At 47.2% G+C, this 12,711-nt stretch overlaps 1 protein-coding gene across 8 annotated transcripts in view; it reads right to left on the bottom strand.

Annotated features, from left to right (window-relative positions):
• Positions 1-251: 251 nt before the first annotated feature.
• The window catches only part of FMNL2 (formin like 2), a 125,760-nt gene continuing 113,300 nt past the window's right edge, over positions 252-12,711 (bottom strand). For 2 of the 8 annotated variants that reach the window (XM_080599412.1, XM_080599418.1), the window contains exons 18-26: positions 11,598-11,832; positions 10,783-10,851; positions 10,541-10,621; positions 10,021-10,150; positions 9,477-9,640; positions 8,682-8,783; positions 8,060-8,158; positions 7,036-7,159; positions 252-3,850 (exon numbers count right to left, since the gene is read on the bottom strand). In XM_080599412.1, coding sequence (XP_080455538.1) covers positions 3,735-3,850; positions 7,036-7,159; positions 8,060-8,158; positions 8,682-8,783; positions 9,477-9,640; positions 10,021-10,150; positions 10,541-10,621; positions 10,783-10,851; positions 11,598-11,832 — 1,120 coding nt within the window. In that variant the 3' untranslated portion in view covers positions 252-3,734. Of the gene's footprint in view, positions 3,851-4,250; positions 5,285-7,035; positions 7,160-8,059; positions 8,159-8,681; positions 8,784-9,476; positions 9,641-10,020; positions 10,151-10,540; positions 10,622-10,782; positions 10,852-11,597; positions 11,833-12,711 lie in introns of those variants that run through there. The other 6 variants (XR_013953490.1, XM_080599417.1, XM_080599414.1 and 3 more) reach the window with 6 other exon arrangements.

The following is a 12,711-nucleotide window of genomic DNA, read 5'->3' as shown; positions in this document are numbered from 1 at the left end:
GCTCTGCCCGGGCGGGATGGCAGCAGGTGGGGGCGAATGGGCCTCGGTGTTTCACTTCCAGCCTTGCCCAGACTCCAGCCGCCCCGAAGAACCCGTCTTGCTTCCTGCTGTCTTTTTTCTTTTTAAAACCCAGCCCTGTGCTGAAGCCAGGTGTAGGTGGCTGCAGCACGCCACGGCCATGCCCACCGGCAGCACCAGGACCAGGGGTACTATAAACCTCTCACACACCCCAAAAAGCTGGGATGACGGGCTAGTAGTGTAAATAGTTTATTTGATCTTATGCCAGGAACAGACCAGGAAAGTAACATGAACTGCTTTTATAAAACATTTCTAATATTGCTAAGAAGCAGGTCTATTACTAGAAAAATATTAAAGAGAACATGCCAGCGTCATAGTCTAGTTGAATGAGAATTTTCGTCTTAAGTTTAAAAAAATACCTTTGAGCTTAATATGAAAGCTACTGTTTTAAACCGTTTGACTACCAATTTATTAAATTAACTGCCAAATTTTTTTTACACAGATTCAAATACTCTTCTGTCACAAACAGTGAAGAAAGAGGCAATATGGCATGTTCTCTTTAGCATGTCAAGTACATGTTGCTGTAAAATGCAAGAAGGTGGCAGTTTTTAAAGTAAACTTCCTGTAAATAGGTAAGCAGAGGTCAATGTGGTAACTGAGCCCCAAACTGTCCATTTAGTTAAATATAAAAACAAAAACTATAAGTTAAAATAACATTCAGATTGTATAGCACAGGCTGATGCATTTTTTTAAACAATATTTACAATATTACCCAGAGGCTAAAGTGGGAATAAAAGAGAAGTGTAAAAACCATAAAAAAACTGCACCAATTTCGTAGCAAAATATCTGTACATTTAAAAACAGATTATCATATAACTACACATTATCCAAGAAAAAATGGGACCTTCACCAGTGGTTCACATAAGCACAACATAAAAGAAAAGAAATTCAGTGGTTAAATACTATACAATAAATTTTACAATTAACATATTGATGCAACGATACCAGGAAAGGTAAGCTGTAAGCAAAATGTATCTTGGAAAGTACAACTTTATCTGCAGTCCAGTTCTTCACGTCTGAGAAAATCGAGTACCCTGCCGGCACGGAGCGCTGTGTCTCGTTACTCTGGGGCAAACTGGCAGTGGGGTGTGCACAGCGTTGCTACCGTCCCTTTTTACGCTTTGGAAATGCAATGTAGAACTCGTCTGGAGTGTTACTGAACAAATGAACCCAACAAACGAACCTTAGGACTTAATTTGAACTCGATTGTCAAAGGACGCCGGGGGGGTTACACCGTAGATGCAAACTTGGGTGTAAGGGGATGTTAATCCTACACAGCAGGGCACAGGATGATTTCTCTGTGCTAGTAACTGAACTGTAATGGTCCTCAGAAGCCTAATACTGATTATTGAGATGTTAATACCTTAGTGCTAATTAATAAATACACTGTTACTCAAAAGCTGCCTCTATCTGAAGAGCACAGTAACTGCCGTATCCACCATTCTCCTGTGCATTTGCAATGCGTTTGTCCCCGCAGGTATCCCTCGTGCCTTAGCCCTGCATTGCACACTACCAAAATCAGACTCCTACAGTGCAGAATAGTGTTCATTTGTTACAAATCGTGTGATCACTGACCTACGTGTTACCACATCCTACCTGTATGGTAGGGAGTCTGTGTATGGTGGAAAAAGGTACGGATCTTCTTGTCATTATTTCCCTATTACATACAGAAAAAGCCCTTAAATGTTTTGTTTCTTTTTTTTTTAAAAAAAAAAAAGCCAATAAGTGCATCTGAAGCCAAGGTTAATCCCTCAGCTGACAGCGCAGGAATGCGTTTAAGAGCTCAGGGAGCTCGCAGCAGAGCACATCCAAGTACTACCTGTTTACAACCAGTCGGGATCCAGGTAAGGTCAACAGAAGACCGATCACTAAACTTTTATATAATCAAACCAAACTAAACACCCAAAAACAACACATATTTTACATTTTGGTTAAAAATACTGAATAACGTATTGGTGTAAAAAGATACCCAATCAAATCAAGTCCTATTGCTTTGATTAATTTGAGCAGGTACTTCAGTTTTAGGCACTTGTTAGCTACAGTTGAGTGGAGAGCCCATCGCTGACGTTCCTATGCATTTTCTAGGTCTTTGAGCCCTTTAGAAAGCAACGTTACCGTTCCCAAGGCTGTAAGTAAGTGGCAGAACACACAGTTCACATGGACAAGGTATCGCTCGAGCACCCCCTCGACTTTACACGCGCAGGTCTCCAGCTCACATGGTTATTTCAGCACCGTTTGCAGAGCGCAAGTTCTGATCATCGAAGCGCCGCCGGACGCTTCTCCTCACCGCATCGGCCCGTCGGTATGGCTGGTTTCTAAGATCTGCGGAGAGGAAAGCGGCCGTCGTGAGCACGCGCGTCTCGCCCGCGGGCACACGCACGCGCACACACACTCTCTAGACAAGAAAAGGTCCTGCTGGAAGCCAATCAAAGCAGCTTGGGTAGGAACAGCAGAAGGGCCGTCACCCCGAGGGGCACAGCGAGAGCAGGCACTGGCTGCCGTGCCCGTTTAGCCGCGCGCCCAAGCAGCAGGTAACGCTGGGGAGGGCTCTGAGGTGCGGCTGAACCCAAATGGAGTCACCACGTCGAGTCGGCCTGAGCCTCTCCCCACCCCCGGGCAGCTGGTATTGATTAACCTCGTTAGCAAAGGCAACAGCAGCTGAAGCCGGTTTGCAGGAAGTTTGCCTCATTCCTTCTTGCAGCCTCTGAAACCCTGACGTGAGCCGCAAGCGTTCTGCAACGTGGGATGAAACTCACTGACCAAGAAACACAGGGCACAGGGGTACGCGTGTTTATCCGAACAGCCTGGCTTAACGCTCCCCACCCACCCGTTTTCTAAAAGCGGGCTTTCCTCTGCAGCCAGCCTGCAAACCCACGGCTGCGGAGCTGCCCCGCCGCGACCAGCCCGGCTGCTGACCCCAACGCCCCTGCCCTCCGCCTCAGCACAGCACAAAATCTGTCCCGGCCCGCCCTGGCTGCTGCTTAGGGGGTGACAGCTCGGGAGGGAAGAGAAGGGAGACACTGAGCATGCGATGGGTCGAACGATGGAGAAAGCCGGAGATGGACGTTTGAACGAAAGCCTGTGTTAGAAGCGCTGCGAAGACGCGGTGACCGGCGGGGCTCCCTGTGCTACAGAGGTGCCACCCCGCAGGGTGCAGTACGTAAGGGGCACGCCTGGCACGCCGCACCTCCTGCTTAGGCAGGCTTTTATCTTTTTGCCTGGGAAACAAATCTGTGTTGGGCTGGGCACGGCCTCCCTCAAACCTCCCGGTACGCCCAGGCTCCGCGGCCCCCGGTGCCCCCGGCAGAAGGGGCTGTGCCGGGGCTGCTTCTGCTGCTCCCTGCTCCCGGCTGCTCTTGGCCCGTCCCTCACACCCCGACCGGGGGGCGATGGGGACCACGCACCCGGCTGCGGGCTGGGGGCCTGTCCAGGGAACCAGGGGCTGAACCGACCTGGGGACGAGGCTGCCTGGCTCGGGCTACCTCGGGAGGGAAAGGGCCAAAATGCAGGGGTCAGCAGCCCGTGGGCTACCGGGCCCCCGACACAGAGGGGTGAGGACAAAGGGCCTGGACCTGCACTGGCCTTTGGGCTCTCACCAGCACTACGCTTAGCCACGACTACTGACAGGCTGTCTGGAGTACAGAGAGAGGAGGAAGCTAAGTAAAAAGTGATGCTTGCCAGCTCTGTGTATCCTCCACCACCGGTGTGCTAGAAGAAATCCTTACCCTCGAGTGAACATTTGGAAATTTAGTGATATTATTCTTCTTTAGGGCTAAACAGAAAAAAAAAACAAACACAAAATGATGGTTAAGTAAAAAATGGGATGGAAAATGAAGAGCAAGTCAACTCAGCGTTCAAAGATCCGGGCACGTTAGCCAACAGAGCAAGAGGAGGGGTAAGGCCGAGGCTACGAGAGGAGGTTAGACAAGGAGAGGAAAGGACAAGAGGGCCACCCTTGCCTCTTGCTAACCAAATTCCAAGCTGCTTTGAAGATTGGCTCCAGGAAGATAACACAGCAATTAACTTGAAAGAGCAAATAATTGTTGAGCTGATTATAGTTTGCAATTTTATTAGAAGCATTCATAAAAATACACATCGCAAAGTGAAACACTGTTGTCTTCTTAAGCCACTCGATCCTTAATTCAAGACAACAGTGTTAACAAACATGCTGGGTTAAACACACCCTTCTTACACTTTACACCACAAGATGTAAATCACTCAGTTCCATGTCAAGCCTTTCATCGTCACAATTTCCATGGTTCTGGCAAATAACTGAGTTTCCCCAGCGTCGCTGCCTCCGTCTCCCCCCGTTCGTGCACCGCTGCCAGAACGAAGCCAACTGCAGCACTGCACTGAGTCCACCAAGAGCACTGGAACTGGTTACTGCCCAATAAATATTTCTGATTCGATTTAGATAAAGTTGGCATGGAACTGAAAAAAGTTAAACGTGGATGTGACCGAATGAGAGGAGATTTGATGCTGTTCGTTTTATTCTGTATCTCACATGCAGACATGCAGGTGCTGGTTAGAAAGTCTGAAACAGAACGCGGCTCCTCGCAGAGGACGTACATTACTACGGACAACCCTTCCAAGCCAGAAAGCAAAGCCCACGAGAGTCCCCTTTAGTTCATGCAGACCGTAACTCTGCCTGGCATACAGCCGATTTATTACATGCGTATTACACAGGTAGATTTGCATACAGAGAAAGATCTGTAGGCCAGAAGAGATGACATAGAAAATACAAGTGAACCGTCACTGCACGACTGCATTTGGCCTCCTAAGGCTTGTCAACTGTATGCAGCCTCCACCAGATCTACCGTGACTTCCACCACTTGCTGTTCTATGGCACTTGTCATGAGGATTAGAGATGCCTTTGAAATGCAAGGATGGCCAAAAGCATCAAAGACAAAGTCGATGGGATGGAATAAAAAGTTACTGAAACACGAGAGCATGCAACAAGGGTGACAACAATACAACTTCAGGCGGACGCTGGACGTTACTATACACTCAACATTCACATGATCCTGGCTGAGGTCCGTACAAATGGAGAAGTGTCAAAAATCTACAGCAACCTTTTTTTTTTCTAAGAGCATCAGATGTGAAAGAGGAATAGTTTAGTAATGGAATTCCTCAGTGAGAACAGGTTCGCAGAAAAACCGAGAGCCACGCTTGGCGGTTCGAGCTGTAAAGGGCACAGTCTTCAGCACTGCATGGGAATAACAGCCAAACAGACAAACAGAGCAGTGAGGAGCACGGATCTATCGCATTAGTACACTGTTAGTGCTTGGTTAAGGACATCCAGGAACGGTTTTACATGTTCCAATCAGCTGTCTCATGATACTACTAAGATTTGGGAACGAGGCAGTTTTAAGTCTTTGAATAAGTATTTCTTATACTACACAGTTTTCAATGGTTTTGAAAGACCATCGCTAAATGTAAAAGCCATTACTCCAGAAATGGCTGTGGTTTCTGACAGTGGCCTGTTCCAGACCGGCAGGGCTTTCCTGCACACCTGAAGAGGCACTAGCCAGTTTTAAATGACACTTTTGACTATTTCCGTACCATTGACAGAGACCTTGCAGGCCATATTCAAGTGACCTCAGCTCTACCTGACATTCTGTGCCTAACCTGTCTTATTACGTGGCCTGAGGCCCTCAGAGACACCCCTGTAATAGAAATCCTGGACACGAGACCATAGGAAATGTTGGGGTTATTTGAGTCTGGCCCTCCCTGCACTGGACTGCCATTTGCATGTGGACTGTCACCTTTCACACAATCTGTTTCTCCCACAGAGCAGGAGAACCACTTCATCAACTATTTGAGTTTCAAGGAGTCTGAAGGAGTTGTAGAAGCAGTAAGCTATCAGATATTACAGCAAGTCTGCCTCCTAGAGACTATTATCTTAGGAAGCCATTAATCAAAGTTAGAAAGAGTTGTGAAAGCTTCAGCAAAAGCGTTTCAACCCTGTCATCTCGTTGGGCAAAAATTCTCTGGCTTTCCTTACTGAGAGATAAAACAGCTCTCCTCCCCTCCTGCAGGAAAAAATGGCCTGGAAAACATTCAGGAGAAGTAGCCAAGGAAATCCTGCCCAAAGACCTTTTTCTGAGTTTCTGTGCAACAGAAATAAATTACTGCACAGCTATCAAAGTGTTAAAATCATGTTCCTTCCACATCACAGGTGAAGAATATGTGCTAAAATCCAAGCACCACAATCAGAGGAGATGCATGGATAAAAATTACTTGTCTCCTGAGCAAAGTACAATTTAGAAAACAGCTCTATCAGGAAACGTTTGCACACAATGTCCCGGCTGTCTCTGGCTGTGACAACGGGTTCCGTGCCTCTCCCTGTGACCCTAGGTTGGTGATCAGTGCGGGCTTTGTCTAACAAACTGAAAAGCAGTAAAACCAGAAGCAGTTTAGGGTCATAAATCATTCAGGTTGACTAAATGATTTGCTGTAACTGTGCAATAATGTGCTGCAATTACTGTTAGTACATTTTAATGAAAATGTAGGCTCTTAATAATGTTAAACATCCATCATTCATTCCATTTAAGGGTAAAAAAAGATTTCTGGGAAAGATCTGCATGGCATGCATATCGCCACCGGAGAATCTGCTGAGGTCAGGCACTGAGCTGCCTACTCTAATATCAGACTGAGTGGGTCCCAACATGCTGCGAGAGGAGAGCGAAGAAACAGAGCACATGTCCAAGGCCAGTGCTTGTGACAAACTCGGGCAGCACTGACAGTGGACATGTAAAGGCAAGTTATTGGGGTTTGTTTGTTACATACCATTAGCATAAGTTTCTACATTTGATTCACATCAAGTAAACAATTTCCTAAGCTGTGCTCCAGTATCACACTTCAAGTACCTAAAGCACTTACGATAGCTACTAGGCAGATACACATTTCTGTCCTTTGTGAAAGGGCCTCTGCGATTGTGGAACAAAGTGGGTTTACCTGTTATAATGTCTTCAATAGCACCATCCTTCCCTTCATACACATGCCTATTATCCTTGACTTGTCGCCGTCTGAGCTCCGCAATTAGCTCTTGCTGCTGCCTCTTTGTTTTATGTGAAGGAGACTGAAAGCAAAGAAGAGAGGATTTGTAAGGCTTGACCTCCAGTTGCCCTGTTTCTCTTTTCCTGAACATTTGAAATGCCAGGTGATCCCACTTGTAGCAACCAACGAGTAACTGCCAGTTTTCTGCCCAATTTTGCAAGACCAGGAAAACCCGAGGCTGTGGCAAGCTCACATCCCATGGAGAGGAAGGCCAGAGCCACAAGTTAACCTGGCTGCCAAGCTGTTCTTCTTTCTTACATTTGTAACTTAGTTCCAAGCCTTCTCCTCACTTGAAACTGAAACTCCAACCTTTTACCTCTGAAAAGCATTAAGTCAATGAGAACAGGCTTTCCTTTCCCAAGAAAAAAGCCCGGCTGGGATTAAAGATACCTGTTAATGACAAGAGCTGTGTGAAGCAGCATCAATCACCGAAGCGGCCATTGTAGAGCCATGGGAAACCTCCTACAGCAAAGCATTAGCCCAGGGAAAAAAGAGGTCAGGAAAATTCCTATAAAATGGTAACACGGGGCTTACTCCTGCTGCCATGCTCTAAAAGGGAAAGATCTGAGAACGAACATTATGTCTCCCTGCAAGTGATGAGAGGCTCTGCACAATTCATACAGACGGCATTTCAGACAGATAAAAGGCCAAAGAAGAAAAAAAAAATTAGCCAACAGCAATATGGGCCATTCAGTTTTCTTGAATTTTGCAAATGTCAAAGTAGCACAACTATACACTTGGATTCCTTCAGCCCATTTTGGTTTTCTCCCCATAAGGAAAAAAACTTCTAGAGACTACATTTCTGGGCAACTGTAAGTCTGGACAACTTAAGTTCTTACACAGAGCTGTGGTTTCTGAATTGAATTCTCAGGAAAATCGTGAACATGATGGCTCCGGCCTGAAAGACATATCTGTTTCATACCTTTTGGTCCTGCTGCTCCATCAGTGCTTCTTGTTCCATAAGTTTTTCCATTAAGGCCTGTTCCTGCTTTTTTCTCAACTCATTCTCTTCTTCTGCTTGCTATTTATCACCCAAAAAAACAAACAACAAAAAAAAAACAGGTTATAGCTTCAAATTGCCACAGGGAACCTGAATATTACAAATAAACAACACAATCATTTGCTACCACAGGACTTTCCAAGAAAACAAGCTTAGGCAAGCTTAGGGTGTAGCAGTTTAACTATCTCTAAACAAAGTCTGAAAAAAATGGGCTGGGAGAGACCTCTCTAGGTCACGCAACCTCCCCCTCCCAATCCCAAAAGACGCATACTCAGGGTTAAAGGTGCAAACTGCAGCCTCACAGACATTCAGTTTCTGAGGACTCCTCCAGCGTTTCAGACAGCTGTATTGTCTTTCAGCCCTGAAAGTAATCCCAAAACAACTCTTTGTGCTGCCTCAGGCCGGTGTTACTGTGCTGTCTAGGACAGCTCACTCTGCATCAAAGCTAGAGGGAGCCACAAACTGTTTTGCTGGGAACCCTGAGCCACACAGGTGCCAAATAAATGTTGAGGACAGAAGAGAAGGTGAGGATGCTCCTGCTCACCTTGTAGGCCTTCACAAATCGGACAAACACTGGGAAAAAGACTGAGGGGGGTGTTGTCTTGGGATTCTCCCCAAAGTACTTCACAGCATCATCAAAGGCATCCTACAAAAAGCACACGGTTACTGTGCTGCACATACTTCATGATATACTCACCAGCCGTTACTGCAGAACTCAGTGTGAGGGTCTACATTTCCTCAGTGTGAAACTCTTGGCTGACACCAGCACATCTACAGCTAGCATATGAACTCAGGAACAAATCCACAGAACTGCTGCTCCTTCTCCTCCCTGCTGTGTACATAACAGCATGTCCTTTGCAGTGACATGCTGCTGTTCCCTCAGGGGCTAAAGCCTGCCTCAAAAGGGAGCGTGAAGGTTTGAACCACAGAGTTTGCTGAGAAGAACATCTGTAGGGTTATCACCAGGCTGACAGAGGTAAGACGTATCTGCAGCCAGAAGAAAAAATGCTAGGAAAATACTAGCACAAGCAAATAATCTAAACTCAGTCTCACCATGGAGGAGGAAGAATGGGTGGTTAGTATGTGTGAGGATAGAGTATGTGTGAGGATAACAGCATGGAAGAGGTTATTTATACACCACGACAGGCCAACAAATCTCCATTCCACAAGTAATGGCCATTTTACACTGTTAAGTTAGAACGGAGGAGACCCTGGATAGTGCCATAACCAGCTGCAAGCTAGTTCGGCTTCAGCAGAAAGCACTTGTGTGTGTACAGACGGTGTTCTGCTTCTTGCATCATCCAAACCCCCTTGCCAATCTCGAAGAATTAAGAATTACCTGGGCTATTTTGGCATCATCCTGCAGTTTCTTCAGCTTTCCTTCATTGTTCTGAATGAACTCCTTCAGCATCGTGTTGTGGTCGTGCATGGTGTACTCACGCTTTGTCAGATCCAGGCCCCTCTGGAGCTCTTTCACGTCCAAGAGGACATTTTCAAGAGACACTAGGAAACAAAATGAAATTGCTGAATGACTCCTGCTGCGCAAGTACCCAAACCCACAGCGTGAACAGTTCCTCACCGAGAAGTGCCCCCAAACCACAGCGGTGTGTCACACAGCCTGCGTGTGGCTCACCCTGAAGTCCCTCGCACAGCCACGTGTGCCTGCTGCACCAGCACTGCCACCACCACTCACCGGGCACAGGAGGTCACTGCTGCGACAGGACAGCGACAGCACCGATCCCTGTGCCCGCACTAGCTCAGCCAACCCGCTGACACTGAAAATTCAGCATCTTTTCCTAAGTTGGCTTTACTACAGGACCAACTGGTACACACACTTAAACCACCTGTCTTTATTTTTAGGATGGTCCCAGTGGTTACAGTACCTGCAGCAGCCTTTTCCACGTAATGAAGCTCGTTGTAAAAGAGGGATACGTGCTGGTACTTCTCCTTGACAACATTAGAAATATAGTGCAACAGGGTTTGCTTTCGGTCTGTTGACTTTGTTTCTAAGAGCTGGGGAGAAAAGGCAAAAAGATTGCTGGGTTAAGGTGCAGCGGACACCAAACAAAGTGACTGAAGTGGTGTTTGCTTTTTCCTGGTGTTTCTCCAACCGATAGGGACAGCTATAAAAGCTCACGTAAGTGTTTACCGGGTGGGTTTCAAACTGTAGACCGCAAAGCCTCTGAGGATTTGTGGCCTTCTCCTGAGGGGCCTCCAAAATGATGATAAGCCAAGTAAACTCATACAGTGTGGTGGGAAGTGCCTTCCCCAACCGCTGCCTTTACTGGCTGGAAAGCCCCAGCCGAGCCCCCAGGCAGCCAGCAGCCACTCTCAGCTTACAAGAAATGCATCGCAGCCTGTGACCCCGCGAGGTACCGGCCTCGTCACCTCCGGTTTACTCACCAGGTCTAAACTCTGTAGTTTAAATCCATACACAGCTCCTCGTTTACTGCTGTTCATGTAGTTACCGAGAGCCAAGATTATCTGCCAGAAAGAAACAGAGCAGAACATGAATTTTCAGGACAAATGCGCAGTGTCTGTGCAACCTCTGAAAGGAGAGTTTGTGTGTAGGCATCCATGCATGCTTCCAGCACACATAAGGGGCGAGTGGTTGGGCTATTGAACGTACCCAAAATCAGACCTACCTCCAGTATTTTCTTAAGCTTTTGGGATGACTTTATTGAGACAGACGCAGCTATTATTGCGTGAAGTTGCTGCAGGTAAACACAGGAAGAGGGCTGGTTAATAAAGCACATCAAACCCCAGAGTAAAATTAAATTCAGCACACATTTTGGAAAGAAAAAAAAAAAACAACTTGTTTTGATCCATACAGTGGGCCCTAGCGTGAATGTTACCTTGCCCTGGCATGTGAGGATTTCAAATAATTCATTTGCACTGCAGATTTAGCACATTCAGATGTGGCTGAGTAAAACTGTCTTTACATTTCAGTCCCTATTACTGTGAAAGATGCATCAGACTGGATGGGACACACATCAAAGAGCTCCCAGACCAGCACTGATAGTAACTTTTTCTGATGACACAAACAACTAGATTTTTATTTAAACTGGTTTTAAACTTCTGTAGGGAAAAAGAAGGATGATATGGAGCAGCCCAGCATACAAGCTGCCATACAAAGAGTGCCTGAGATCTCTGAGTCCCTGATAAATGAAAACATACCTAGAAAAACACTTTTTACATTCATGTAATCATTTCTCATTCTGGCTCTGTGAGAACTCATAATCACTCCACGACACTCGAACCATCTCTCAGAAAAATTAACCTTTAACTCTCTATAACCTTCACTGGCTGCCCCACGCCAGCATGTAGCTGCAATGCTCCCCACAAGCTTGACTCGTGCCACAGAGAGCAGCTCTCCTGCGGGGGCTGACGCCTCGGGCAGCCCTGGTTCTGCACAGCTAACGCATCACAGAGGCATCTCCGGGGGTTGTCTCCTACTCACCGGGGTCAGCATCTGGATGCTTTCTGCGAAGTTGCCTATAAAGGCCATGATGGTCATTTTCTGCATCAGCCTCTCGATCTTGCTGAACTGCATCATGAACCGGTCTTCGTCGGACAGGTTCTCGATGGGTTTCCTTTCCCGCTCGTAGAGCCGCAGCACTTTCACTTCGTTCTCGGTGGGCAGGAACCGCATGAGGCATTCCACGAAATCCACTGGTAGCGTTTTCAGGTCAAACCTGGGTGACAACAAAAAGACAGAAGCAGCAGTGTCACAACAAGGGTCTACCTGAAATGACGGAAAAGGAAAAGAAGTGAGAAAGCTGCCAATGGCACAACCTCTGCTTCCTACACTGCTCAGCTACACGTCAGCCTGGGTCAGTAAAGTAGTGAGAAACTACGAAGATGCTGTGATGCTACTCCTGCTCGTGTTGCCCTGGCTGGGGTGAGGGACACAGTGCTGCACATGAAGCTGCCTGCACGTGAAGGTGTGAACAAGGTAGCACTGAAGAGACGACACAGACACGAGTGCTGATGGGAATACTGCTGTTTGGCATCTTGTCTCTGTTTTGAACAAAGTGCCCAGTGCCCTCGCCTCAGCATGGCCACATCTCATTTTTATCCAAGATATGCTGGGAGGAACAAATAGCTATTTTACTGGGCCAGAGCCCCGTAAACCCTGGAGCTGCCTCAATCCACAGCAGGTTTGGGTGACTCTCCTCCCCGGGCCCAGTGTAATGCTTGTACTTCCAAATTTTGAAGATCTCACTCTTAGAGAAATAGCAGATGTTTGGCCACGAACACCACCAGGTTCTGGACGACTCCAGCACCAGCCCAAAGGAGCAGCCCCACCTGTGCTCCGGCCCTGCTGCTGGAGCTGGCAGCCAAGGCTCTGTACCACCAGGGGACAGGGCGCAGCAGAATTCCCTGGGGGACCTGCCCCGCCTGTCGGATACACCTGTATCACATCGGGGTTTGGCACTGCGTGGGGCGATTACGTAAAGCTCATTGTATGCACAAGGCTTCCAGTGCACTTGGACTGAACTTGTGCGTTACGGAGCGCACTGCGATAGCTGCCTCCCCCTGACACCCTGGGCTTTGAGCATTCATTGTAACAG

The sequence above is a fragment of the Anser brachyrhynchus genome (genome assembly GCF_964034855.1).
Source record: "Anser brachyrhynchus genome assembly, chromosome: 7".
NCBI classification, from domain to species: domain Eukaryota; kingdom Metazoa; phylum Chordata; class Aves; order Anseriformes; family Anatidae; genus Anser; species Anser brachyrhynchus.
The sequence above is the reverse complement of the archived record's forward strand: the minus strand, read 5'-3'. Positions and strand labels throughout refer to the sequence as shown.